Source organism: Sarcophilus harrisii, chromosome 4 (genome assembly GCF_902635505.1).
Source record: "Sarcophilus harrisii chromosome 4, mSarHar1.11, whole genome shotgun sequence".
NCBI lineage: Eukaryota > Metazoa > Chordata > Mammalia > Dasyuromorphia > Dasyuridae > Sarcophilus > Sarcophilus harrisii.
This window is the reverse complement of record NC_045429.1, coordinates 97,253,148-97,275,701: the sequence shown is the minus strand read 5'-3', so window position 1 is coordinate 97,275,701 and position 22,554 is coordinate 97,253,148. Positions and strand designations below refer to the sequence as shown.

At 42.0% G+C, this 22,554-nt stretch overlaps 1 protein-coding gene and 1 long non-coding RNA gene across 11 annotated transcripts in view; one reads left to right on the top strand and one right to left on the bottom strand.

The window, feature by feature from the left end:
* ATP2B4 (ATPase plasma membrane Ca2+ transporting 4) overlaps positions 1–22,554 on the bottom strand; it is a 93,418-nt gene that overhangs the window by 36,384 nt on the left and 34,480 nt on the right. For 7 of the 10 annotated variants that reach the window (XR_004229344.1, XM_023504062.2, XM_023504060.2 and 4 more), the window contains exons 2-3: positions 9,582–10,140; positions 220–417 (exon numbers count right to left, since the gene is read on the bottom strand). Coding sequence is in view for 9 of the 10 variants with exons in the window: in XM_023504062.2 (XP_023359830.1) it covers positions 220–417; positions 9,582–9,792 (409 nt within the window). In the remaining variant the exon portion in view is untranslated. Of the gene's footprint in view, positions 1–219; positions 418–9,581; positions 10,141–15,120; positions 15,207–18,120; positions 18,459–22,554 lie in introns of those variants that run through there. The other 3 variants (XM_031937174.1, XM_031937173.1, XM_031937172.1) reach the window with 3 other exon arrangements.
* On the top strand, positions 11,210–21,311 carry LOC116419089. Its single transcript, XR_004229345.1, has 4 exons — positions 11,210–11,386; positions 14,652–14,987; positions 19,473–19,532; positions 20,239–21,311. It is a non-coding gene; the product is annotated as an uncharacterized LOC116419089 (long non-coding RNA).

Sequence of the window (22,554 nt, the reverse complement as noted above, 5' to 3'; positions counted from 1 at the left end):
TGTCACTAAGCATAAAGATGAGACAGAGGAAGGCTCCAGTAGGAGTGGACCTCAGTGGGTACTAGACAAAATGTCCAAATGCAGTCTGAATTACTCAGTCCTGTTCTTCAACTCATCATTCTGAGTAGCAGGGGGAAAAAAGATCTAAGTGGAGATAGTCTCAATAATCGATATTAAAGGTCTACCACTAGGAGTTGCGCCCAGTTCTAAGACACTCACCTGTGTTTCCTTCACCAGGAGGTCGGTAGAAGGACAGACCCAAGGAGACAATTGCTGCCACCTCCAGGATGATGAGCGTGACATCTTGTAGAGCTTCCCACACCAACTCCAAAAAGGTCTTGGACTTTTTAGGGGGGATGAAGTTTTTTCCAAATACCTGCCTGCGTCTCTCCAGATCGACAGGGTCCCCAGATAGTCCTGAAGAGAAGAAAGGTGATAGTGAAAGAAGAAGTAAAGATGTTAGAAGGAACTGTAAAGGAAAAAAAAAGTTCCACCTTCCCCAGTCACCTCCAATCACCTCTCTTCCTTGACCTATTCAAATTATAAATTTTCTGGGCTGGAAGATTTTTCAAGAAATATGTATTCTATTTCTACCCAGCCAAGAGTACCAAGAATATGCAGGGCCTCCTCCTCTTGGTGTGGATCAAGTTAACCTAAAAGTCATAATGGCTTAGGGGTTTCATTAGCACTTTCCAAAGGTGTATATCCAAACTGAGAGGAACCATGGCAACCTGGAAAACTGGCTATGTCACTCTAAGCAAAATCAGTACTCCTGGACAGCTCTTTGGGACCAAGTTCTGAATAAGTGCTGATCTACAGTGGCAGAAAGTGCTGACTTATTCAATGAGGTCACAGCCTAAAAAACTCCAAATTATCATTTGGACATCATTTGGACATATGTCCTCTCTGACAACTCTTAGAGAACAAGAAGCAGGGAAGATACATTCTGATTCTCAGCCTAGAGTTCCTTCCACTAGACTTCTAAGGTACAGGAGAATATTAGATGTTCTGGGATCTCGGGTTTTAGTTCTGGTCTTTTCCCTCTTCCCAGGGGCCCCCTTTCCCTATCTGATGAAAATTACTGGGATTATTTAGGCAGAAGAAAAAAAAAGGAGCAAAGGAAGGAATAAAGGGTAGTTTGGAGTTGGAAGCATCCAGGCAATTTCCTGAAGCTGCCCAAAGACAGAAATCCTCAGTCATTCTTCCTAACATGACAGCCCCACTGCTCAGATATACTGGTCAGGTAGTATTAGAATTTAATACAATTCCTTACCCTTGGTGCTTAATCAGTTTATATGACAGCAAATTAGTCATAAATTTAACACTGAAGATCACTAGATACAGTCCTTTCTTTATAATTCCCCTGAAGCTGAGATTGGAGGCAACACAGATCTCTAAGACAGCACTAATGAACAGGAGAGACCCCAGTATGACCATATATCTAAGTAATTGTGGCCAGTAGTAAAGGCCTTTGGAAGGAGGTAAGGGACAATGATGGAAATCTATACTTGACTAGTTCTTCTAAGGGCTATTCTACTATGATGCAAATGGAAGAGTAGCTGATCATTTCTATTGAGAGGAGGATCAGCAGAAAAGATCTTAAATTTCACCCAAATATTTTCTGCTACAGATTTAGAAAGAATCATGAGATGGGGCTTTGCAAAAAATGTCAACTGACCAAAAACCAAACAAAAAACAAACTAGGACCAATATACAACAAGACGAAATGGAATTCTGGCTGGAGGAGGCAAGGCTATGATTGCAAATATGAGAAATTTAGGATTTAAGAGTACTTTTTAGTAGTCTATGTTTGGTCTTCAGAACAGAAAACCAGCATATGCATTAGGGAAGATAAACCCTTAACCTCTCCATAAAGGAAGATCACATTTAGCTGTGTGATATGCTGAGCAAGTCATTTAAACTCTGTTTCTTCATCTGTAAAATGGGGATGAAAATAGAACCTACCTCACAGAGTTGTAAGGATCAAATGAAATAATACAGGTAAAACACTACAAAATAATGGGTACCATTATTATTATTATTATTATTACTTATCATAAACTAGATTTAATTCAACTTGGTTCTGTAATACTGAGAAACTAGTGACAAGGACCAATGAGAAAAATTAATAACAGTAACTAGCATTTCTATGTCTTTAAGGTTTGCAGACATAATCATATTTTATTCTCACCCCAACTTAATAGAAACTAGCTATTATTATAAATTCTTTATTGCCTCAGGTCAAGAAGCATGGGTAGAGTGAGATTTGAGTCACAGGGTTAGAAGTGAATTTGGGTGTTTCCCATCAGGCTCCCAGTCTCCCTCAGCCTGAGGGGTCCAGTTCCCAGTAGGGAAAAAGGACATGAGCCTGGGAAAATCAGACTCAAGGCAGAGATTGTATTGCCAAGGGGCAGAGCCGAGCTGGGGCTCTCCCTGGGGGCCCTCAGATGGTAGGGCACTGCCAAGTTGATTCAGGGATTTGGAACCCTTCTGATAAGCTGAGATGCTCCTGACATGCAGGGCTCAAGAATAAAGGGAAGTATTGTTTACTGCAAATAATATTTGCAGATAAATTTTAACAGATCAAGGAAAACTAGAATTTTAGGCATTGGGAGGTACTTCTAATGCCCTTAAAAAAGGAAGTCAAAAGTCATTCACTGCCCAAAGAGAGAACAAGTACAAAAGCCACCTGAGCCAGCCTTGATTATAAATGTGAAGCCATAATACAGCAAAGAGAACATAATTATCCACAGACTGGCCTCAGAAGAAACTTAAGTTAAATCCATCTGAATTCTTCTTAAAGGAGAAGAGACCAACATACTAATGTTCTTACTTTTCCTCTAAGCAAATCAAATAGCCATCTCTGGGACACCCTCACTTTTGTTGTTGTTTATTTATTTATTTATTACTAGTATTGCATTTTTCTAAATACCTGCAAAGATAGTTTTCAACCCTTGCAAAATCTTGTGTTCCATTTTTTCTCCCTCTCTCCTCTTCTACCCCCTCTCCAAGACAGCAAGCAATCTGATATAGATTAAACATGTGCAATTCTTCTAAACATGTTTCCATATTCATCATGTTACACAAAAAAATCAGATCAAAAGGGGGAAAACCACAAGAAAGAAAAAAAACAAGGAAACAAACAACAAAAGGTGAAAATACTATGCTTCGATCCATATTCAGTCTCTGTATGCAGATGGCTCTTTCTATCATGTCTATTAGAATTACCTTGAATCATTGCTTTGCTGAGAAGAGCCAAAACCATCACAGTTGATCATCACATAGTCTTGTTAGTGTATAATATTCTCCTGATTCTACTCACTTCACTCAGCATCAGTTCATGTAAGTCTTTCCAGACTTTTCTGAAATCAGTCTGTTTATTATTTTTTATAGAACAATAATATTCCATAACATTCATATACCACAATTTATTCAGCCATTTGGCAATTGATGGGCATCACCTCAGTTTCCAGTTTCTGGTCACTACAAAGAGGGCTAATACAAACATTTTTGCACATGTGGGCCCTTTTCTCTCTTTTATGATCTCTTTGACTCCCCTCTCCCCCTTTAAAACAAAAGTGAATTAGCCCTGCTGTTTTCCTAGCAGACCAGAGATGGGGGGGAGTCAGATGAAAAATGTAGATCTCTAGAAGACAAGAGTTCTGTAAGGACTTAGTAAGTGGTCATCCAATCCAACCCCCTCATTGTAGAAATGGGAAAGCTAAGGCCCCAAAGATTCCTTTACATGTTTTAGGAGAAGGAGCAATGGGACAAAAGTCTTCACAAAAAAACTTGAGAGCAGATCTTGCCTGTGCTCTCCCTCCAAATGTAGATGACCCCACTTCATCTCTAACTCCTGCTTTATCATCTCTACTGTAAGCCACCTAAAGTTTCTACCTTAAAGAACCCATGTGGATTTTCCAGTTCTCAGCATGTCCAGTAGCAGAGCTGTTGTTAGTTTTGATGTTGGGAGATGCAAGTGAATCAGATGTGAGGGAGACTGTGCAAGGTCACCTGTCTCACTTTCTCCTCCAGAGCCATCTGGGTCTAGTGGCCAAATATAGGTCAGAACTGGAGAGCTTGACTCTGGATGCAGTGGGAGACTTTGGCCTTTTTAAGTTAAGGTCTTCAACAGCTTTCAGTTTGATTGAGACAAGGCCCATTCAGTGATTGATGCTGGGTAAGAATCGAGGCAGTTAAAGGGCAGCCCCCTTTACCTAATCTGATATGCACACACATACACACATACATAAATATATATGTATACATACAGACATCTTCCTTTCTCTCTCTCTCTCTCTCTCTCTCTCTCTCTCTCTCTCTCTCTCTCTCTCTGTCTCTGTCTCTCTCTGTCTCTCTGTGTGTCTCTGTGTGTCTCTCTCTGTCTCTGTCTCTGTCTCTGTCTCTCCCTCCCCTGCCCTCTCTCTGTCTCTCTCTGTGTGTCTCTCTCTCGCTCTCACTCTCAAAATATATATATCTGGGAGGGGAAGACTCTCAGGGTTTCTGGCCAAAACAAAAATAATTGCTATTTACATTCACTTGGAGCCAATCAGAGCCCAAACAATGATCTGTAACAGGGAGAGGAAAGCTAGATCCATTGTGAACTTGGGAATCTTTTCTCGCTGACATGTGAAATAGGGAGGGAAAACACATGGGATTAGCAGCTTGGCTAGTCCCCCGATTTTGGACTTTCCATTTTAATTCTTCCTGCCCCAGAGAAGGTTTTCCAGTCCCCGATCTCAACAGCTGTAATTTCATACACGCCCTAGCCAAAAGCAGATTTTAGTCTCAGCAACTGCAAAATAAATATGTGCACATGCACACACACACACACACACACACACACACACACACACTCCTAGAGAGAATAAAGGAAGGGAGTTTTCCAGGGTCTTTTTTCCAGAGGGAAAGGGTTTCTCCTGGAGGAACCCAGAAGGAAAAGCTCACTCTTAAGAACCTTTGGAGAAAGAGTCTTGGGTCTGCACCGGAAATGCCACTGGCTTTGAGAGTCAGACTGAGCACATGGGTTGGGAGAGACAAAAAGAATGTGTCAGGTTATTTAGTCATCTCCCCCAGCCCATGTTGGGGAGTCCACAGCCCTTACCCAGGTTCTTCATGAGCTGGGAGAAAACGAAAGCATCGATGGAAAATCTGTGTCTGCCTGGTCAGAACCTAAAGACTGAAAGAAGCTGGAGCTCCGCCCAAAGTGGTGCACCCATCCCTGTCAGGGAACGGCCACTCTCCCTCCCTCTACACTTCCCAAGAACAAGCTGCAGAGCAGAGGTGATATCTATGTTAACATAGACATCATGAGGCACTTCTGGATGGAGGGTTAGGGTATATTAGATTGACTTGGCAAGGGAGACAATGGCATCTTTTCCCATGGGGTTTTAAGAAAGGTCCCTGAGACTGTTTGAATTCTATCTTATTTGGGAAGGTAGAGAAGACCAGATATCTCAAGATATATAAATGATATATAATGATATATGATATATAACTCAGCAAAGCATATTCTGTTCTGTTTTGTTTTGTTTTTATGGGTTTTTTTGGCTGACACAATTGGGGTTCAGTGACTTGTCTAGAGTCACATAGTAAGTATCCGAGGCCATATTTGAACTCAGATCCTTCCGAGTCCAGATGGGTTCTATCCACCTCACTACTCACTATACCTTGGCAAAGTATATTCTAAATCCAGAGTAGATAATAACCAGATGTTGTCCTAGCATCTCATTTGGAAAGTTCAAGGGATCTTTCACATGCTTCATCTCCATTTAATATTAAAGATATGTAGTTCTAAGTTTGTCAGTTGAGATGTGAGAAAGATGATGATCTGTTCAAGGTCACACAGCAAAAAAAAAAAAAAAAGACTGGGAGGAGATGGGAGGAAAGGGGAGGAAGTAATCTTTCTTTTCACAATGCCAGAAACCAAGCCCCAGGATTTACAGAGGGCAGGTGACCTTGAGCTGAAAATAGTGAACCTGACTTTGTTTTTTCTCCCACTACTTCCTAAAACCCCAAGCAGTGCTTCAAGATGGAAAGGATTTCCTTTCCTTAGATGCTCTTCAAGTAGCATCCAATTGAAGAGAGCAAGTTATTGGGGAAGCTATGGAAAGATTCTTGGTCAGGGGACTAGAGTGCCCTACCAATCTGACATTCTGTGAGTACGTGGGTAAGCTTCTGCATTTCATGGGCACTAAAACCTGCCATGCTTTATAAAGCAGTGTGTGTATGTGTCCATGAATGTTCTCTTCTACTTATGTATCCCCAGGCTTATTTTATTATAACATTTCCTGATGTTGGGGCCAATGGCTTTTTTTTTTAAAGTCCCATTTCCTAGAGGAGCAAAGAGAAAGTAGTACCATAGTTGCAATATAAGATTTGCTAGTCCAAAGGTGTGGTCCTTGACCATAATCCAAATGTAACTTATTAGCAAAAGGGTTTTAAAAATCTGCAGGATTTTTGTTCTTCTTCCCAGGTTATTTATACCTTCTAAATCCAATTCTCCTTGAGCAACAAGAAAACTGTTCGGTTCTGCACACATATATTGTATCCAAGATCTACTGTAATCTATTTAACATGTATAGGACTGCTTGCCATCTTGGGAAGAGGGTGGAGGGAGGGAGGGGAAAAATCGGAACAGAAGTGAGTGCAAGGGATAATTTAAAAAATTACCCTGGCATTGGTTCTGTCAATAAAAAGTTATTTAATAAAAAAAAATCTCCAGAGATTTCTACTGGGTCTCAAAGGAAAATAGGTTGAAACACATCAACTCTGGGGCTAGAGATTTAGGATTATAGTAGTAATTCAGGCACTGGATTCCATGATAAACTCAGGAAGGTCTAACATAAAATAAGCCTTATTCCTCAATACAACAGAACTCCTCTAACTCAAGAGTCCCAACTCTTCACATTTTGGGGATTTTGGTGGGGCTAGCTGAAGAAAGTATCCATGGAAGGGAAGGAAAAAGAGGGAGATTATTGGAATGTATTACTCAGCACCCCAGAAGGGAGAATTGTTCTAAATCAGATACTTTACCTCCAAAGTTAATCATATAGAATTTTGGGAGTTTCCAAAATATGATGTGGAGTCTCTCTCTTTTAAAGGAAAGGGAGGTTTGGGATAAAAAAGGAAGAAGGAAAGGACTGGTTGGCTTTCATTAACTGAGCCTTCCTATTCTTTCCCTCCATCTCTTTTCCATTCATTTCTGCCCTATCCATGGCAACTTCTCATTCTCTTCAATTCTAAGCCTATTCAAGTTATGCCTATTTCATTCATACAATTGCTTAGCTTTTCATGCCATTGGAACCAATCTGTCTCTTCCATTCTTCCATTCCTGCTCTCCCCCCCGCCCCAACTCAAAGACAGTCTTTTGGCCCAAATCTCCTTCACAATTTCTTCTATGTCTAATACATTTCTTGTTGACCCAGCTGCCTAAGACCCCAGAGTTTGATTCTCTTTTCTTCTGCCTTAAGTTCCCTTTCTTCTCCTTGGACAGCAGATCCAGGATCCTCTCTTGTCCTGGATCTTCTCTCTGTGCTAAGTGCTTAGTAATCATAGCTAACTTTCAGAGAGTGCTCCCTCTGTACCAGGAGCTATACTAAGTGCTTAATAGTAATAGGGAACATTCAGTGAGTGCTCCATGTGTGCCAGGAGCTATGCCAAGTACTTAGTAATAATAGCTAACTTTTAGTGAGTCCTCCATCCTCCCTCTGTACCAGGAGCTCAGCTAAGTGCTTAGTAATCATAGCTAACATTCAGAGAGTGCTCCCTCTGTGCCAGCAGCTGTGCTAAGTGCTTAGTAATCACATCTAACATTCAGAGTGTGGTCCCTCTGTGCAAGGAGCTTTGCGAAGTGCTTACTAATAACAGCTAACATTCAGAGAGTGCTCCCTATCTGAGCTGTGATAAGGGCTTAGTAATCATAGCTAACATTCAAAGAGTGCTCCCTCTGTGCCAGGAGCTGTGCTAAGTGCTTAATAATAAGAATAGCTATGTGAAATGTGCTCAGAGTTTAATAATAATAGCTAACATTCAGAGAATGCTCCCTATGTGCTAGGAGCTGTGCTAAGTACTTAATAATAATAGATATCATTCAGAGAGTACTTGTTCTGTGCCAGGAGCTGAGTTAAGTACTTAATAATAACAGCTAACATTCAGAGAGTGCTTCCTCTGTGCCAGGATCTGTGCTAAGTACCTAATAATAATATCTAACATTGAGAGAGTGCTCCCTATCTGAGCTATGCTAAGTTCTTACTACTCAAAGCTAACATTCAGACAGTGCTCCCTCTGTGCCAGGAACTGTACTAAGTGCTTAATAGGGATAGGTAACATTCAGAGAGTGTTCCCTCTGTGCCAGGAGCTGTGCCAAGTGCTTACTAATAACAGCTAACATTCAGAGAGTGTGCCCTATTTGAGCTGTGCTAAGTGCTTAGTAATCATAGCTAACATTCAAAGAGTGCTCCCTCTGTGCCAGGAGCTGTCCTAAGTACTTAATAATAATAGCTAACATTCAGAGAGTGCTGCCCATCTGAGCTGTGCTAAGTGCTTAGTAATCATAGCTAACATTCAAAGAGTGCTCCCTATCTGATCTGTGCTAAGTTCTTACTAATCATAGCTAACATTCAGACAATGCTCCCTCTGTGCCAGGAACTGTACTAAGTGCTTAATAATAATAGGTAACATTCAGAGAGTGCTCCCTCTGTGCCAGGAACTGTACTAAGTGCTTTATAATAATAGCTAACATTCAGAGAGTGCTCCAGGAGCTGTGCAAAGTGCTTACTAATAACAGCTAACATTCAGAGAGTGCTCCCTATCTGAGCTGTGCTAAATGTTTAGTAATCATAGCTAACATTCAGAGAGTGCTCCCTCTGTACCAGGAGCTATACTAAGTGCTTAATAGTAATAGGTAACTTTTAGAGAGTGCTCCAGGAGCTGTGCAAAGTGCTTACTAATAACAGCTAACATTCAGAGAGTGCTCCCTATCTGAGCTGTGCTAAATGCTTAGTAATCATAGCTAACATTCAGAGAGTGCTCCCTATCTGAGCTGTGCTAAATGTTTAGTAATCATAACTAACATTCGGAGAGTGCTCCAGGAGCTGTGCAAAGTGCTTACTAATAACAGCTAACATTCAGAGAGTGCTCCCTATCTGAGCTGTGCTAAATGTTTAGTAATCATAGCTAACATTCAGAGAGTGCTCCCTCTGTACCAGGAGCTATACTAAGTGCTTAATAGTAATAGGTAACTTTTAGAGAGTGCTCCAGGAGCTGTGCAAAGTGCTTACTAATAACAGTTAACATTCAGAGAGTGCTCCCTATCTGAGCTGTGCTAAATGCTTAGTAATCATAGCTAACATTCAGAGAGTGCTCCCTATCTGAGCTGTGCTAAGTGCTTAGTAATCATAGCTAACATTCAGAGAGTGCTCCCTGTGTGCCATGAGCTGTGATAAGTGCTTGACTGCACCAGGAAGAGCCCCCCCTTTGGAGAGCACCTACTGTGTGCCAGGCCCTGTGCCAAGCACTTTACAAATGCCGTCTCTCCTGAGTTGGGGAAGGGGCCCAGCTGGGGGTGGGGGACTGCTCACCTTCCACGGGAGAGGTCTTCAGCAGCTTGCAGAGGTGGATCACACTTCTAAACTGTTGTCGGAGGTGAAGCACAGCCTCGTGGGAACGACACTCCATAAACTTCCTCAACTCCCACACGGTGCAGCCAAAGTACTTCTCCATTTCCTCGGTCATTGGCGAAGTCTGCACGTTCTTCTTCTTCGAGAGTTTGCCAGACAGGATGCTGGTCATGGCTAGGCTGGGCTCAGGCCTGGATTAGGCCTGGGAGGTCTCTCTCCTGAGGGCGGCCAGCCTGGGCCACTTTCTGGCTGGGGATGGAAGAGGGGGGAAGGGAGGGTCCTGCCACAAGAGAAAAGGGGAAGGGAGAGAGTGCTCACCGCCCGTGTCCTGTGATTAGCATCCCTAGTCCCTGGGGCCAGCTGACTTGACTTCCTGGGAGCCAGGGGCAAACAGGACAGACATGTTACCAGGGGGGTATCCTTGGCAACAGCAGAGACCAGCTTGGGAGGGGTAGGGGAGATTCTGGGAAGAAGGTCAAGATGGAGGCAAGGATGAAGGCTCCCTGAAGACTGGAGGCACCTGCAGAGACAGAGAAACAGCAGTCAGTATAGGGGTTCTGGGCCAGACCAGGCCTAGCAGGGGCTTCTGTTCCCTCCAGCTAACCTGTGTCCTGGGGGGAAATGCACCAGACACCACTAAGTGTCTGAATTGACCAGGGAGGTCAAGTTCTTCAATTTTACAATTGAGGAAACTGAGGCACAGAGAGCTTGCCCGGGTTCAAGGCCAGATTTCAACTCAGATTTTCCCGAGTCCAGATCCTGGTGGCTTCCAGATACTTGGAGAAAAGAACGGGAATGATCCGGCCGTTGCTTCCTTTCCCATTCTCCCTTACCATTCATATTCCCTGCGCTTTCCAACAACCCCTTTCTCTGATTGCTGAGAGATGAGAAGGGGAAGGTTGGAAGCTTCCTCTATGGCTCTCCACATATGGGCATGAAAGGGCTTAGAGAAGTGTACACACACAGTTCAGCTGGTCCTACCCTTCTCTGAAAGCAAAAGGAAAGGGGAAAAGGGGAAAAGAACTAAAGAAACTCTTAATTTCTTTAAATGTCTACACATTTTAAAAAGTACCAGCAGCAGCAACAAATCACCTCCACGAGGTCAGAGAGACCTTTTTTCAAAGACTCAGAATGTTCCCTGCCGGTTGGGGTGGCAACGTAACAAAAGATCCTACTGGAGGATCTGTCTTCCAGAGGTTGGAGGGGTTAGTGAAGGTGTCTAGGTTCATGGAAGTCCTTGTTTAGGAGACTCAACTGTGTGCCCCCCACAACAGGGATGAGGGAGCCTAGCAGACGATGCCCAAATCCTCCCCCCAGCTAGGAATTATCAGGAGCTAAGCACCGGACTCTGGAATCTAGTCTTGGTTCCCTTCCTTTGGTTGGTGGGTTGAAGGTTCTGGCAGTTAAAGATACAAGGTCTTTTTTAAGAGTGATGGCAGAATCTCCAAGATTCTCCCCCTCCAAAAAGCCAGTGAATTTAGATCTTTACAAGTCAGAGCGAGGAGTACTCTGGGGCACAGGGATAAAATGTTTATCAGTGTAGATATGTAAGTGCAAAGGGCCAAACGAACATCAGCGGGGGGCAGGAGGGGGTGGGGGATGCGGGTCTCAACTGCTTTGGAATGAGCACATCTGGGAGTTCTCAACAAGTCAGCTCAATAATTGAACAATAGGAAATGGCTCGGTATGTTTGGGAAAGAGGGCACTGGAAATCAGGAGCCTTTGGATTCAAGCTCTAGCTGTCACCCCCTCAGCCATGTTTGAAGGTAAATCATTTAATCTCTGGACCACAGGTAATTGCTTCATGGTTTGTTTGCTTCAAATAACAGTGGGGTCTAGTAGTAAGAACATTGGAACTGGACTACTGAAAACAGAATTCAAATCCTAACTTTTTTACTTATGAGACAACTTACTCCCGACTCTGTTCTCCAGTTTCCTCATCTGTAAGTCTTATTTAGCTTCTATTTAGCTTCAAGGGCCATGAAACTCCTTTGGAAATTTGAGGAAGCAGAGTGTTATCCTAGAGGGAGCACAACCCTTCTGACTTCCTCTATGCCCCTGGGTAAACTGCTTAACCTGAGGGAGACCCACTTTCCTATGTAAAATGAAGAGCTTTCTCTAAATGGTTTCTGAAGACCTTTCTAATTTTAGATGATCCTAGGTTGTATCACCAAAGTATAGAGTGTTGTGTGTATGTGTCTGTGTCTGTGTCCTCTCCTCTACCAAACTCCTATTTGGAGATTAAGATGTACCCTTCCTTCTTTTTAAGAAAGTACTCTCTGTAAATCAGAGGGACCTATATAAATATAAACTATTATAATAATAGATAATAATTTTCTTCCTAGAAAGAGTCAGAATAATAGATCTCCCACAACACAAACGAAAAGTTGGCTGAGCGGTGGAAGCCAAACCTTTTCAGCCTCCCCCTTGAAGGCAGGCGGCGTGTTTTTCTGCTGGAGATGTTGCCTCACAGCAATCTCTTAAAAGTGAATGAAGAGCACTGGCTCTGAAGTCAGGAGGACCCGAGTTCAAATCTGACCTCAGACATTTAACACTTCCTAGCTGTGTGACCCTGAACAAGTCACTTATCCCCAATTGCCTCAGCAAAAAAGAAAAGGAAAAAAAAAACTGAATGAAGTTGTTTGTCTCAGGCAGAAGAGGATCCCTGCCCCAATTAAGTGATTCCTACCTATTAGAGTTAAGATAGTGGGGAAGGAAGTCTTGCTTATTCCATTCTCTAATGAGGAAATTACACCTTCAGAAGAAGAGTCATAGGAACTGAAAGCTAATTGAAATCAAGATGGCAGAATCCCTAATTAGCTTTCCAAGAATCTTAGGGACAAAGAATATTCACTATTTTCAGTCAGCCCAGTTCTTCCCCACTGGGGGTAGGCAGGCAACCCAACCTCTCAGCAATAGACACCCTTTACCTTTTGTGGGAGTTCTATCTACACAAGACTACTGGGGTGGAAAGTTTTTTTTCCCCTCCTCTCCTAGCCAACTTATTTTCTTTTCTGGAATTCTCCAAGTCTTGTACAATTAGGGTGTACATAAAGGAATCTGGATGATTTTCTTCAGCAAAGGTAACAAAGTCACATTTGATAGGGTAGCTTTAAACTTTCTTTGCATCAGTCCTATAGATGTTAAGTTGTATGTTATCCCCATTTTACAGATAGGAAAACTGAAGTTCTGAGGGGTAACCCATGTGCTAACCAAATATCTAATCTAGGTCTGAAGCCACTCCAATCTAGTTGTTCTGACTACCCTGTAGTGCTTTTCCTACTATGGGTTTTTGAACCTCCCAAGGTGCTAAGATTACATCAGCTTCAGATCTTGGATTTTGAAGGAGCCCTCTGGGGATCTTGGCTTAATAAATGCTTGAGGGATCTATGCTCACATACAACATTCCTATGAAGAAGGGAAGATACTATTATCCCTAGCTTATAGAAAAGGTACTAAAGATCTGAGAGATTGGATCTAGGAATCTCTTTTAAAAATGCAGACTTTCTTCCTGGGAATAGGAAGCATCCTTTTCCTTTTTAGCAAAGATACTCCAAATTCAATAATTTTTGACCAAATAAAATTTAAAAACAAAACAATGAGCTAAGTGCTATGGATACAAAAACAAACACATAGACACATACACAGACACATACACACAACACTCTATACTTTGGTGATACAACCTAGGATCATCTAAAATTTAGAAAGGTCTTCAGAGACCATTTAGAGAAAGCTCTTCATTTTACATAGGAAAGTGGGTCTCCCTCAGGTTAAGCAGTTTACCCAGGGGCATAGAGGAAGTCAGAAGGGTTGTGCTCCTTCTAGGAAAACACTCTGCTTCCTCAAATTTCCATTGTTGGGCCTATTACCATATGTCAGAAATAAGGGGCAACCGGAGACCACTGAGTTTCATGGCCCTTGAAGCTAAATAGAAGCTAAATAAGACTTACAGATGAGGAAACTGGAGAACAGAGTAGGGAGTAAGTTGTCTCATAAGTAAAAAAAGTTAGGATTTGAATTCTGTTTTCAGTAGTCCAGTTCCAATGTTCTTACTACTAGACCCCACTGTTATTTGAAGCAAACAAACCATGAAACAGTAGTTCAGAATCTTAGTCTGGATCAGCTGAATCCCTCCATTATTTTAGGGGCCATCACCTTTTTCCTCATTGAAAGGATTCTCTCAGACTAGAAAAAGACAATCATTCAGTTTAATGCACAGACCTGTTTTCCTCCCCTGACCCTTTTCCCTGTTTCTATCTCTAACATTCCAAATCCACTTGGAATGAGGGAAAGTTCTCATCTTTTAATGGCATTCTCCTTCCCCATACATACATCCCAGTTTTCCTACCAGAAGTTTATTGAATTTGGTTAAGATCAGAAGCTGGAATTTGAGGGATGTAGGGAAGGGAGCAATAGGATCCAGGGAGCTGGGACTCCTGGCAGATGCAGTACTGCAGACAAACCTGCCTGGAATAATAAATAGCAATATTCCATTTCTGGCCTCCCAGCAGCAGGCAGTGGAGGGTTTGGTAGAAGAGAGGACAATAGGAACTGCAGGCTTCCCTACTCATTGCCCTCATCATTCAACCTGGACCTCTTTAAAGGCAAGTTGAACATATCCTTGAAAAGCTCTTGGTCATTGGTCTAGGTCTAGGCTATTGAGATGTCAGCATCTCTTTCATGTTGAACACTAAGAAGGATGGAAGAAAAGGCAGGAAGAGGAACTTTAAGTCCAAGCCAGACATCTGTATTCTTTAGGACTGCCCTCATCCCTATTCCTTTGTCTCATTTGTGCGTATAATGTAGTCCTGCCCTCTTGACAGTGTGGTCACTCATGGTCATCCACAGATACTTTAGCCATCTGGTTTGGGCAGGGAGAAGGAAGGGGAGAAAAGAAGAATCCATAAGGATCAAGTTTGTATAGCTTGCTGGGAAGGAAGGTCCAATGACAAACAGTTTAGTGGAGATCTTCAAGGACATACATAGTATTCTAAAGATGGTAATTATTTCTCCTTGCTCTTTCTGCAGTTCCAGAAAAGGTAGCTTCTTCCTATACCAGAAGGCACCTGGCCCTTCCTCCACAACCTATACAGAATGCCTAGGAGTGATTGGATGTTTTAATTTCACTCATTCTCAAATGGGCCACTCATCACTAGTCTCAGACTGGAAGACCCCATGGAAATGGAGAACAAAGTCTCCCTTGACATTCAACGAGGCAGCCTGGGAAACTGCAACCTAGACCTTCTCTGCACGGCGTTTCCTAAGCTGCTACTGGGAGCTTCCAGAGGTTTATTCTTCTAGATGTTCTTATACTTCTAAAAAGAAGACTTTCCTGAGGACAGGAAGCTTACAAATTAGAGTCAGGTACCTCTTTCACACCCTGATCCTTTTTAATTACTCAGACCTAAAGTATCACTTGACTCTGAAAGAATTAGTTCCTATACCTGCTTGGCCTTGGTGCTGGAGAATTCAAAACCTGGCTCTGCTACTTTCCTACCTGTATGTGATCCTGGAGAGATAATTTCTGTCACTTCATCTCCTGGGTTCATTTTCCTTTAATTTGTAAAATTTCTCCTGAAAGGTAGGTTGGGGGAAGAGGAGAGAGGAAAGTAAGGGTAGGCTCTTCCTGATCTAAAATCCTATGACTGCTTGTACAAAGCAGCCCATGACTCTTCAAGGCTACTTTCAGATCATGGAGGTAAATGGAAAGGCCATGGGGTCATTTTGTGGGCAGGTATCACATTTAAAAATGAAAGTAAAGAACTCAGCCACAAAGGGGTTGTTAAAATTGACTACAGTGCTGGACAATCGGTTCTTCCCAGACCCAGTAGTGATGGTTTTTCCCCTAGTTCTGAAGAATATATGCCAAGTCCTAGATGTTCCCAACCCATGGACCCAAGGACCATGTCTATAATAATGATTCTTAAATCCACCATCCAGTCCTAACCTGTCTGCTGACTTCCAGTCTCACGTCCCCATTTGCCTATTGGTCATCTCATAGTGGATGTCCCATAGACATTTTAAATTATGTCCAATTTGAATTCAAAAGCTTTCTTCCCCAACCTTCTAATCTCCCTTACTTCCCTACTATTGTTGAGGAGACGACCATTATTATCCCAATGACCCAGGCTCGAAAGCTGGGTATCACCCTCACCTTTTCACACTCTGACTCCTCTTCCCCCATTCAATCTATTGACAAAGCCCAATGATTTTTACCTTCATAGCATCTCTAGCATATGTCGCCTCCTTCTGTCCTTTGACATGGTCACCACCCTAGTGTAAATCACCTCATGAATGGACTATTTCAAAAGCCTCTATCTAGTTTGGTCTCCCTGCTTCAAATCTCTTCTCCATTCCCATCCCATTCTCTTCTCATCTGTCAAAGTGAACTTAAAATACAAATCTTACCAATATCCCCTTGCCCTCTCTCAATAAACTCGATGACTCCCTATCACCTGCAGGATCAAATATAAAATCTTCCATTTAGCATTCAAACCATTCACAGCATGCCCTTAATTCTAGTACCTTCCCTCTGTTGATATTTTTCCATTTATCTTGTCGAGAGCTTGTTTGTAGATGGTTGTCTGTATGTTGTCTTCCCTGGAAGACCGGGAGCTTCTTGAAATCAAGGGCCATCTTTTTGTCATCATGGCTTCCTTTCTAAATGTTTGCCAACCAACATTTAGATAATAGAGATAATATAAAAGAGATAATAAATATTATCTCTTTAATAATATACTGAAGAATTTTTTTCAGGGATCTTAAGTCAAGCTTACTTGCCTATAGTTTCTCAAACCATGTATTCTTTCTTTTTCTTTTTTTTTTTTTGAAGCATCTGCTTTTCCCCAAGGTTGTGGTATTTTTCTTATTTGTCTAGATCTTTCAGTGACAATAGGTCATAATCACATGCACCAGTCCAATGTGTGTGTGGGTATGTGTACATGGAAGAAGGAAAACTGAGACCTGGGGCTCTAAAAAAGTGACTTTCCAAAGACCACACTGGAAGGAAGCAACAGGCCCAAGATTTCAACCCAGGTCTTCTAAATTCAATCCATTTTTCCCTCAGGCCACACCTCCAGAATTCATCATCCTGGTCTTCTCATTAATACCAAGGTGATCAAAAAAGAATATGATTGGGTATCCCTCTCCCAGAGGTCCTGAATACACTTCTCAATCTGTTCTCTTCTTCCAGACTACCTACAGCCTACCCAATCTGTATCATCCTGGCAGAGAAGCCATTCCCTCTAACATCCTAGAAGATATTAGGAGATAGATTAGAGATGCAGAGGAGACCCTTCTGCAACCTCAGGGTGGCATTGGAGCCCACCCAGTGCTCTTACCTTACCAAGACCCTGTGTTTCTCCGAAGGACAACCCAACCTTTCCAGACTTAGTGCAGAGCAGAGGCTTGCAACAAAAACATTAAGTGCTCCTTCTCTATCTTTATAGAAACTGTCTTTCTTGGGGCCATTGTGGTTCTTGCAGGTTTGGACTACCAGGGAACAAAGGGGATTTTTAGCAGCCAGATTGGTTCCAATATTATTTTTTGAAGCACATTTCAGCAGAGACATGTCTTGCTAGGGAAGAAAGGGAGGGACTGGGGTTCAGGGGTCTAGTCTCCCTTGGTTGCTTGTAGTCATGATTGCTACGATGAGTTCCTAGGCAGGGGAAGGTTCCATTGGGATTTGTGCTCCAAAAAGGCAAGAGCTTTTTCCCATCTTTTTATTCCAGCACCACATTGGGTACTTGGCACACAACAGGCCTTTGATAAAAGTTCATGGATTGGTTTAACTGCATGAGTTCACCCCCATGGCCATGGTTTAAAGAAATGGTTGATGGTTGATTCATAGGACTCTCCAAGGTAAAGGGGAAAAAAATGACACCCACAGCCAAAAACGCTGGCTGGATATCTGGAGCAAATGAGAGCATTTTGTTAAATCAATCTCTAGCTCACCCCAGTTCCAGACTGTCTCTCCTTCAGATGCATTATAGTATAATGGGGGTAGGGGGGAGAGGGAAAGGTTGGATTTGGAGATAAAAAGGCCTGCATCCTCATAATAGTTCTTACTACTTCTATAACTTTGGGTTAACCTCACAACCTCTCAGGAGTGCCTCAGATTCCTGGGAAATGTTCAATGACGGGGTTGGAACAAATAGATTCTGAGGATCCTTAAAGCTCTACATCCATCCATCTCCAGATTTTTCCTGTTCTCAGACTAGTTCTTGGATATCCTAGGCAAATGGGAGAAAGGCAGGAGGCCTCCTAGTCATATGCTAGCAGGCTGAGTGAGAACATCTGCTCCCCCATGCAATATCACCCTGAATCTTTTTGTATATCTACTTTCCCAGTGTTCTCCATAGTCCTCTGTACCATAACAGTTCTTTGAGATCCTCCACATCAGTAGTTCCAACTACCTCTGGGAAAGGGGCAATTTCCTTCCACCACCTTCAATCTCACTATTAAAGGAAGAGAACGTCAGCTTTCTGGAGTGAATTACCTTTCTCCTTACTGAAACCCCTCTCTCCAGGCTTTAAGGAAACAGTTCTGGAAAGACTTAAAACATAACAGGCCATCACAGAGGACAAAGTTGAGTCCCAGAAAGTAAACAGCAGCTACTTCATCAGGTTAAGATGCCAAGGTATCTTAGTCCCCAAGTCAGCAGAAACTGTTTTCCCCCATCCCCATTCCCTTTCTTCTCAGGAGATTTCAGAAGAAAGATACAAGAGACACACATCCCAGATACAAAAAAATTACAGAATACTTTTCTGATCACATCTGGCTTCTGAGATGCCACAATTTCTGTTCACATCTGGGGCCCAGGCTCCTTTTTCCTTTCCCAGCCCGCCAAAACCCCACCCTTGCTAAGTAACAGTCCCAGCAAAAGGGCTGGGCTCACTGTGACTGCATCACCTCCCTGGGAGCAATCACAGTGGGCTCTGGAACGGCCCAAACAGCCAGCACCAGTGTGATATAGCAGGAGGAGCAGCTGCTGTTTTTCCAGTATGGGTGACAGGCTGTTATAAACACACTCTTGAGGTTGCTATGGCAAAGAGAGTGTACAGCCTGGCTATACTGATGCTATTTATGTGCCTGTAACAGAAAAGTGGTCTGTTTGTATTATTTTCAAAGTTTCCCTTTACCCAGCCCCATCTTCCAACGGTTCTTTATAAAAAAAACACAACAAAAAACGGTCTTCTCAGGAATTAGGAGAATAAGCCAGTAATCAAAGAGCATAATTTAAGCAGGAGAAGGAAAAGAGTTAGCTATATAGACAAAGTCAGAGATCTGAGACAAGGAACAATTCTTCCTACTCCCTTCACCCATTCACTAAACTCAAAACAGCTTAATGAACAATCCAAACTCTGCCTCATCATTATTACTACATGAAGGAAGGAGCCAAATAGTTGAAATTACCTTACTTCTTCACTAATTCAAGTGACTGTCTCTTCAGCCCAAAATTATTCTTCAAAAGCATGCAATAATCAACCACATTCCCCATGCCTTCTCTTTCACCATAAAGTAAAAATCCCAGATGTTGCCAAAGACATGACAACCTATCCAACACTTTCCACCCAAGCACAGACTAGTTCCTCTATTGTTGGCAGGATCACGGGCATCAGCCTATGGGAATGCCAGAAGTGGAATATTCAAACATTAAATGCCTCCCTTTTTCACGCCAGTGAAGTCTCATTGCTCAGGGAATTCTGGATGTGGGAGATGGTCCTATCTCAATGTATGTGCTTTGGACCCCAATGGAAAAGTTAAACCCTGGGTAAGTCACAGAATTAGCAACTTTTAGAAGCTCTAGCGGGCTGAAGAGATGATCCCTCCTGGTGTTTATATTGACAGTTGAGCAATCTGAGACCAAGAAGGGATTACAATGGCCAGTCACTGACTAAAGGAAATGAGGTAAGTAGCTTTCTGTTATCAATTATAAGCTAGAGTAGTGGTTGGTCCAAATGCCAATTTAAGGAAAGATAGCATGCCATCCTAGGCATTATAGCCATTGTTTCCCAAACCTTGTTCTCCAAACTTCTGAAACCAGTCAGCTAGAATACTGAAGAGCTTCATATAGGTATCAGGAACATTATCTCAATTTCCTTTAATCTAGCCACATTCTCATTAATAGCATAAAATACTACCACCATCCCCCAGACTGAACTGAAAATTGGGATAGTAATGGCTAGAGAACAGCACACAAGAGGCTCTGGCTTCTTCCTCATCTTACCACTAATTATTCCCCCAGATGCCTCTACCAATCAATGGGATGAGTAAAGGTACTCTGGTATCTATTCCATTGTTATTTGGTTGTTTTAGTTGTGACCCCATTTGGGGTTTTCTTGGAAGGGATATTGGAGTAATTAGCCATTTCCTTTTCCAGCACATTTTACAGATGAGAAGAGTGAGGCAAATGGATTTAAGTGACTTATCCAGGATCACACAGCTAGTAAGTGTCTAAGGAAAGTTTTGAACTCAAAATGAGTCTTCCAAGTCCAGTATTCTTTCCCTAAAATGGAGTCATGCACCAAAAGGGGGTCATGGAAAATCAGTCATGACTGAACAACAAGAAGTGCTTTGTAAACCTTAAAATGCTTAATAAGTTTTTATTTTGCAGATAAAATAACTGAGACTCAGAGTGGCTAAGAAATCTAAGGGATCACCAGGATGGCAGTTAAGATCCAAGCCTATATCCTCTGTGTGTGGGGAAGAAGTAAATAGAGCCTCCATAATCAATAGTTCAAGTCACTTGAAGACTTGGTGGAAGAGATCAGATCTTCAAAAAGAAATCAATTTCAGAAGTACCTGAAGGATCAAAAGAAGATGGAAAGCTAAGCCTCCAAGTCTTCACAACTATCACCAGGATCATGTGTCTCCTTAGAGCAGGGACGGTCACATATATCCCTGAGAAGATGCTAGTAGGTCCAAAAGTATTGAGAGTATCATGTTAGGAGGTACTAATCATTCATGGTTTATGTCTCCAGAGTCTGAGGGGTAGCAAACCAAGGTGGGACAGTCTGGACTTCAGAATAGATTCAAAAAACTCATTTATCTCTTCAACTCAGAGGGTGCATTTATTTTCTCCTTCCTTTCCTCGCTTCCTCTTCCCTGGACTCAGCAGGGAAGCAAATCTATGCAGCCCCACCCTAAAATCATTGCCAAAAGGAACATCAATTTATAAGAGCTCAGTGTCCTGGTGTCTGACACAGTACCCATTGTTGAGACAGACAATGGGAAAGCATGGAAGTGACTAAGACTTGGGCTAGCCTTGACTATGCTGAGAGTCCCTTACTAATGATCTTGGAGCTAGCAGAGTTGTGAAGTACATCATGACATCTCTCAGTAGCATGCATGAAGATGTATGCATCCTTTTTCTGCCTAAATGACAATCCCACTGCTATATTCTAGCCTGCTTCCATTGACAATGGAAAGATAATTTTAGGCGAGACCTAAAAGCCAATGCAGGAGTCAGTAAAATGCTTTTCCTTGGGAGGGAGGTGAGGGATTCTGAGCACAGAAAGTTGAATGTGACACCAAATGCTTTTCCTGCATAGTTTTGCTTAACAGATTTTCTTTGTGGAAAGGGAAGACGGTAATATCTAACTGTGACATAAAACATAGAAAGCATTAAAAAAGATTTTAAAATGAGAAAAAAATAGAAGAGTCAATTATTTGAACTTGATTCTGCTGAACTTTTTTTTTTCAAAAGTATGGATCTTGGGATAAGGGAGGAGGGGAAGAACATATTTGGAAATAAAGATATTGTTAAAATGTGGAAGAGAATGAAATTTCCAGAGGGAAAAAAGAGGATTGGAGATCGAGTTCATCCCTCTGCAGGATACATGAATCCTTGACAAATGATCCATGCTCAGGTGTTCTCCATCTCCTTGGAGAGTATCTAGCCTTCAAAATTTTCTCCTATTTGTCAATTCCCAAAGATTTTTCTTCTTAGTTTGTCCCTTTCTCTCTTCATGCCCTCCTGCCCAGTCAGCAGAATACTTATAGGGTATTTCTGTTTAGAGTAGAAAAAAATGGCTTCAGATTGATGGTAGAGGAACAACCATTTATTGCTAGAGCTCACCTACTCTCAGGGAAGATTTAGTGACTCCAAACTCTTATACAATGAGAACTATACTATAGAAACTCCAAGAGAGAAGGGAATTTGGAGATAAGTGAGAAGACAAGAAGAAATCCAAAACAATCCCAATAGACTTTCGACAGAAAATTCCATCTTCTTCCGGAAAAACAAGGATACTGAATATAAACCAATTCATGCTATGCTCACTTTTTTCTATTTTTTCTCTCTCATGTTTTTTCCCCTTTGCTCTGATTTTTCTCTTTCAACGTGATTCATAAAGTAATGTGTATTAAAATAAATTTACTAGAGAAGACAAAGGGAGGATAGTTTTATTTAAAAAGAAAAATGATGAGCATCTGAAATCTTAGGAATAACTCCTAGTATCAACAAATCTGACTTTATACTCTAAGAAAGGCTAGGGTGAACCTTAGCTGTCCTTTTCAGGCCCACCTTAAGTAGTACTTGTTCTATGAGGGCTTCCTGATCCAACTATCTTCCAACTCTGATCCCACACACTTTGTTGTACAACTCAAAAATACTTTTGTATTTTACTCCCCACGAGACTGAGCTTGTAGCTAGGTAGTAGTGGTTAGAATCCCAGATCTGGAAGTAGACTCATCTTCCTGAGTTCAAATTCAGTCTTGGACACTAGCTGTGTTATCCTGGACAAGTCACTTCATTCTGTTTACCTTGGTTTCCTCCTATCTGTAAAATAAGCTGGAGAAGGAAACGGCAAACTACTCCAATATCTTTGCCAAGAAAACTCAACTGGGGTTAAGAATTGTTCATAAGCTTAATATTTCTTTGCTTGTAGTCTCCATTAGATAAGGCAGACACTGTTCATTTATCCCTTTT